We start from the raw sequence: 6,894 nt of genomic DNA on the forward strand, positions 1-6,894 counted from the left end.
GAGATGGTGTAACACATATCACACACACACCAAAGTGAATGACATTTTTGAATGTGTATAATAAAGCATGTATGCAACAGCTGCTGTTTCTGATAAATATCTTCTACTCTCCGTAGACAAAGTCTTGTGAGTTCATGTTACATATGACAAGCTCCAACAAGTGAACATTCACATATAAACAAATTTTGGTGCAGATACAAAGTGGGTGAGTTTATTATCAATACTTATTATAGATGCGCCTTCTTTGTGCATTTTGAGTTGAACACTTTCCATGACTCAATTCCTTAACAAAAATAAGGGAATGTGTTTCAGCTATTTTCAGGTCTCAAGCCAATATTTCATAAACACGAAATCCATGATGGGGAAGTGACTGATTATAGTCACTGACAAGGGAATTACATACATGATAAAAATGACTGTTGGGACACAGGTTACTCAGAGCAGGGTTGTTCATCCTTTTTTCTAGCCATTCATTCATCGAACAAAATCCTGAGGCTCACCACCAAAGGAACATCGGCCAGTGCAAAAATGTCCTTCGTCAAATGTGTGAAAACCTTTCACAACATTTGTGATTTGTTATTTGCAGAAACAAATTGCAGAAAATGTGTTTGTTTTAAAATGTCGACAGAAAGGGTGGGCAATATGGAAAAACTACATCGGGAGTTATTTATTTGTTTTAAATAACTGTTTTGATTTTTGAAACGAACTCGCAAGTTTCTCACAATTTAGGCCAATGACATTCTAGTTTGGAGAATTTCCAGACAAATCGTTGGTTCTTTGCCTCTGACCGGATGCCACCTTGAAACTATCTTCTTCTTCATCTTGAAGAATTCCTGGTCTTTATCATCATACATATTTATTATACATCATTTTCTATTTTCTAACTGATTGCATTTTTTCCATAGATATACGGCATTCAGTGAGCCAACCTGCACACGCTGATCGCTATAGTTGGATCGTAGAGATATTAATGTAATGTTCCATACCATACCATGGTATGGTACCATATTTATTTATATAGAACTTGAAAAACAACAACACAAGATCGCCACTAGGTGCTTTACACATAGACATTGAAAATAATAAATCCATAGAATTTAAGACATAAAAAACATTAGTAGATACACATTTTGGTTAGATGAATGTGGGAATCTAAACTCAAATAAAATAATATTTAAGCGACTGGAATGTATTTTCTTACCATCATAAGGACATATTGTTGCGAGGAGTTGTTTTAATGACCCATACAGATGAATATTTCCAACAAGTTTCCAGTTTCTACTACGTGTCACCAGTGAAGAAATCCTGGTTTGACAGCAGAAACTTCTGTGTAGAAAGAGGTGCAGACCTGGTGGTCATCAACAGCAGAGAAGAGCAGGTCAGTCACATGTAATAACTGATCTCAAGGGTGATGATAATAAAATGTTTACCTTGAACTTCTTTAGGAGTTCATGAATAAATTTGGAATGATTACATGGATTGGACTGAGTCAACAGCAGGACAACGGGCAGTGGGTTTGGGTGGACGGGACTCCGCTGAACATAAAGTACACACATGAATGTACACACATTTTATCAAGTGATAAGTTTCAGCCGAGCAATGCAACTTGCATGTCATGTTGGCAGTTTAAAATAAAAGCATTTAACATCTTGTTTGTGTGTTTTTGGATTTAAATGAAAAATGATATTTCAAATAAAATGTCGGTTCAGAGGCAAATTTGTGTCAAACATTTGAATTTGAATTTCAGTAAATCCTTTGCCATTTGACTACAAGCTCAAGCGCGTGTCAGTATTTGTTTTCATTTACATATAATTCAGGATTTGTATTAGCTTAGATACTTCTGTACTGACAGCAAAGTTCTGTTCCTTTGGTTTTTCTAGCGGGCCACAAATAGAGAGAGTAATTATGTCATGATCGATCAGTCAGTCTGACCCAATTGCAGAATTGATACCGAGAGACAGAACAGTCAAACAACGAGAGTAAGAATTTAACAATTAGTTTTAATACAAATAACACAAATTACACACGTACAAAAAGGAATGACTCGGGATGGAGTGAGGAGTACAAACACGTAGGGAAGGGGTGAAAACCTGAAAACAGAAAAGCAGGTGAACTAAGTTCAAACCTGAAAACTGGTACAACAGAAATGCGCTCAGAAACAAAACTCACGTGGCTAATCGAACACAAGGTGCTCGGTGGTGTTTCAACACGCACACACTCAAGGAAAACGTACAGCACGACGAAACAGAAAAGATGAGTCTAAACACGCAATCGAGGAAACTAAAAAGAAAACCAGCGAGGAGATAGACGAAACTAAACAATTGATAAAGGATTCCAACACGCACGTGGAAAACAGAGATATATATAATAGAAGCTACAAGAGATCGGAGGGCCAAGAGAGTGAACGTTACCATCGGAACACGAAGTGACCATCTGGCAGCACAGACTGGAACCAAGGTGTAGAAATCCTTGCAGACTGATCAGCAGAATGGGATCCAGCTGTGCTGCCATTCAGCGAGAAACAGTGGGATAAAAAAAAGAAAACAACACAATGGAACACAGAAAATAACAAAATGAAAGCCCACAGAAATCATGACAAATTAAAGATGGTTTCATATAAACTTAGTGTGAAAGCTATTGAAGTTGAAGTGTGGAACTGAAACATCAACACTAACACTTCACGACATAAAGCAGATCCACAACAATGGATTGTCTCCGTGCAGCGAGTAACGTCTTGCATCAATGCAAGTCAAACTCCGTCCCCCACCCTTGAGGTACACAGCCCAACAACCATTGAAAAGAAAACAAATATATTTTATAAAAATATATTTTTAAAATTGTATTGGATTCTATCATTAGTTTTTTAAGGTTTCCGATTGTATAACAGATCATTGGTGGAAGGATGAGTTTCAAGAAGGGGGCAGGTGCTAAAGTGAGGCAGCAATAGAAGAAGGAACTTGAACATGCAGAACCGTCTGATGCAGTTGTGACTGCCTGAGCAGATTAGCATGGCAGAGGTGGTTCGTGAAGAAAGCATCAGAATAGCAACAGAATGCAACAACATGCCTGAAACTTTCTCCCCAGGGTCAACTACTGCAGCGCCTGGTAAGAAAAAGCACTCCTTTGAACGATTATGAACTGTGATAGTTTGTATTGTTTTAATGTGGCGACGTGAGAGGACAAGCTGCTTGATGTTTATTGTTTTGTAAGTCTTCTCCAACAAAGGGCAGAGTTACTACAAGGGCCTCGCTGTGGCGTTTGGACTCCTGTGTCTCCTACAAGTCGGTCTCAATGTTTCCCTTCGTATATGTGAGTATTTCTGTTGCTGTTTGTTGTCTCTGAGGCCACTTTTGGAGAATAGTCTCTGGAGATCGATTTTAAGGAGCGACTTCATGTTCAGAAATAAGGTCATGAAATGAAAGATACAGAAAGAAATGCAACTGAAAGTTACAAAAAAAGGTAAAAATATGTTTTGAAATATATTGAAATTTCTGTAAACAAATACAGTCGTTAAAAACAACTAAAATTATCCAAAATGTATATTTTAATATATCGGGAATAACTTGAACATTTGGGTCCATGCAATCCATCAGAAAAGAAGGTAAAGTCTTTATATACGCGGACAGGAAGAGCTCGGTGTGTGTGGGGAGGAGGAAGCTTTTAACAAAGTAGCGTGGTGCTGAAAGAAAAACATGTAAAGTTGCATGTGTACTGCATCAAGATAGTTGACCAAGGAAATGATTTTGAAAGTGTCAACCGCAGCTGACGTGAAAGTTAGTTTTGAAGGGGACTTTTTTTTTAAACAGATGTATGCAGACACTGTCACAGTCACTTATAAAGTAACAAACCAGGTATAAAAAATGTTGGTTACTCACATAACCCAGGTTCTACGAATATGTGCTCCGCCCTCTAACGGCCTTCGCTATTGATTTAATCCACATCGAGGCACTGGCCTCGGCTTGAGACTTCGATTGATTGGCTCTCCTTCCAGGAAGGCAACTCCCACCACATATAAGACTCCCTCACTCCTGCTGCTCTGCTCCTTTTGGAACTCAGCGGAAACAGGCCTGCTGGGCAGCCAGTTAGAGGGCTATGCACATATTCATAGAACCTGGGCTGGTACTCGATGGACGAAATGCCCCAACTTTTCCGCTTGGCAGCGGAGACACTAGGAGTGTCCCTCCCTGTCCAGGCGGAACCTGAGGAAGAGGACTTCTCAGTTCCTTTGTACGCAAAGGCTGCGAAGAAGGCGTCCAGACCCTCAGCCACGGTCGCTAAAATGACCAGGCTTTGGGCCCACTCGGCTAAAGACCTTCAGGCGTAACATCCGGCCAAACCATCTTCGCTGGAGGTGGTTTAGGAGCGGACTGAGGAGGCTGAGTAGCTGGAAGAGAGGCCGACTCCTGGTCGACTCCCTTCCAGCGTGCTAGACCCGCCCGCCTGCGCCGCTCTTCTGCTGGAAGAGCCACGCAGGCGGGACACGAGTACAGCAATCTCAAGTGTTCAGGCCCCAAGCAGACGACGCAGGCGTCATGCTTCTGGGACTCACCGTGAAAATCAGTGAAGGACGAACAGGAACGCTCCATGTTAACCCGATGGTTGTAGTCGCAGGCTGAGTGGAAAAAGGAGCAGAGCGGCGGGAGCAGGGGAGAGTTATAAGTGGTGGGAGGTGCCATCCTGGAAGGAGAGCCAATCAATCGAAGTCTCAGGCCGAGGCCAGTGCCTCGATGTGGATTAAACCAATAGCAAAGGCCGTTAGAGGGCGGAGCACATATGAAATAGAACTGTTGCGAACCCTAAAAAGAAATGGTAAAAATAAATAAAATGTAAATAAATAAGCATATGTTTTAATATATCACAGTTTTTATTCATCTGAGATGTATTGCGAATAATCCGAGAAAGCCATGGGATTTGTGGTGGATTCAGGTGGGTGATAAATCATTTCAGCTGATAGAGGAAGCCACTTTCAAAAGTGCATCAAGAGAGTTGATCCAGGGAAGTATATGGAACTCAGTTCTGGAAGGCGACCTTCTCTCAGATGTCTGCAGTCAGTTATAAAGTGACAAACTTTTCTCTTTTCTTCTCACTTACAGACAATTCTGGAAAGATGCCCAACATTGACTTCAATCGTGCAAATGAGACTGCAGTCATGAAGATGAAGCTCAATGAATTAGGTAGGTAAATGAATATAAATCTTAATTCATGCGTTTCACACGAGCTAGAATATATTTATCAATGCAATAAGAGCTGAGGCTCAGAGTTTCCTGGGAGCACAGAGATGGAATTTACACCTAGAAAAGCACTGGGTTGCGTTGTTATTATTTTGATATTATTGCCTTCATTTTGTTCTTTCTGTCAGTCTGTGATCAAGAGCCACAGTTTGTCACCATAGACACGTGAATGTAGATTTACTTCAGTGATTCAACAGTATTTTGAACCCTAACCTGGAATAAATAGAAATGAATGCAGGGATATGGAATTAAATATAATCTATTTTCAAAGTGGCAGCAAAATGGTTTTTTTCCTGTCATGAGTAGATATTGTTGTTTTAATCACCCAAACAGATGAGTATTTCCAACAAGGATGGCTGTATTTCCGAACCAGTCTCTACTACGTGTCACCAGTGAAGAAATCCTGGTTTGACAGCAGAAACTTCTGTGTTAAAAGAGGTGCAGACCTGGTGGTCATCAACAGCAGAGAAGAGCAGGTCAGTCACATGTGATAACTGAACTCAAGGGTGATGATAGTAAAATATTTCCCTTGAACTTTTGCAAAGGAGTTCACAAATAAATTTGCCAAGATTACATGGATTGGACTGAGTCAACGGCAGGACAACGGGCAGTGGGTTTGGGTGGACGGGACTCCGCTGAACAGAAGGTGCACACACACACACAAATGTACTGACATACGTTTTATCAAGTGACATTTTTTCTGGTTGTGGTTTCAGCTTCTGGGCCCCTGGAGAGCCAAATGACAATGGAGGAAGTGAAAACTGTACTGAAATAATGAAACATTTTATGCGAAGGAGCTGGAATGATGCTCCTTGTCAAGAAAACAACTTTTGGATCTGTGAGAAGAATATACATTTCCTGTAACAAAATGTATTTTTTCCCTCAGTAGCATCACGGTCTATCTCACCTCAATAGTCCACTATAATCTATAGCATTTTATTTCTTTATATCATCTGAGGGAAGAGATGTTTTTGTGCAGCGATGCATTTTATCAGATTCTTTTTTTTTTGTTTTTATTAGTGGCTTCTGGTCACGGTATAAGATGTGATCATCTTCTTTAGGAATCATGAAATGAATTTTGAGCAGACAATAATTCCCAAGGTTAAGGAATGAAGTGCTGATGTTTGAGCCTTCTGCTGTTGTCCTGTATAGTTGCAGCTTCAATCCAAACAATATTTTACCAGAAGTTTCTGGATCAGGAAACCAGTTTATCACGTGCATATGGAGCCCTGGAAGTCACATGCACGACTTTATTTTTTTTTTATCCCGAAATAACATTTTTCTCGTGATAATTTTTATCTCGAGATAATTCTTATCTCATCATTACCGGATTTTGTGAATAAATCTTGTCCTCCCACAATCAGCCAGGACAAGTGCCATGGACCGAATGCGGTTGATCAGCTTTTTTCTTCATTTTGGTATGACTCACACGGAGAGTCTATATAGCTTAGTCACATATGTTATTATTTTCAGCAGAAGGCACTTGATCAGAGCGCTTAAAGCACAGCGACCTATTCTATATTCTGACTTGCAGACAGTGATTGACAACGTTGACAAACAGTTACGAAGCCATGGGAGACATAGTGGTTACAGGATGTTTACAAATGCTTTGAGAGGCAGTTGCACGTGCTGACATTTGCAGTTGTGTCTTGAGATAAAAATG

General features: G+C 40.3%; 1 protein-coding gene across 1 annotated transcript; it reads left to right on the forward strand.

The window, feature by feature from the left end:
* The first annotated feature begins 3,007 nt into the window (after positions 1 to 3,007).
* LOC128754570 (CD209 antigen-like protein E) lies at positions 3,008 to 6,894 on the forward strand. The gene is made up of 6 exons (XM_053857279.1): positions 3,008 to 3,105; positions 3,211 to 3,309; positions 5,094 to 5,174; positions 5,565 to 5,707; positions 5,777 to 5,877; positions 5,948 to 6,894. Exons 1-6 carry the CDS (start codon positions 3,009 to 3,011, stop codon positions 6,093 to 6,095), a joined length of 669 nt encoding a protein of 222 aa, XP_053713254.1. The 5' UTR covers position 3,008; the 3' UTR covers positions 6,096 to 6,894.

The sequence above is a fragment of the Synchiropus splendidus genome, chromosome 2, assembly GCF_027744825.2.
Source record: "Synchiropus splendidus isolate RoL2022-P1 chromosome 2, RoL_Sspl_1.0, whole genome shotgun sequence".
In the NCBI taxonomy this organism is placed as follows: Eukaryota; Metazoa; Chordata; class Actinopteri; order Syngnathiformes; family Callionymidae; genus Synchiropus; species Synchiropus splendidus.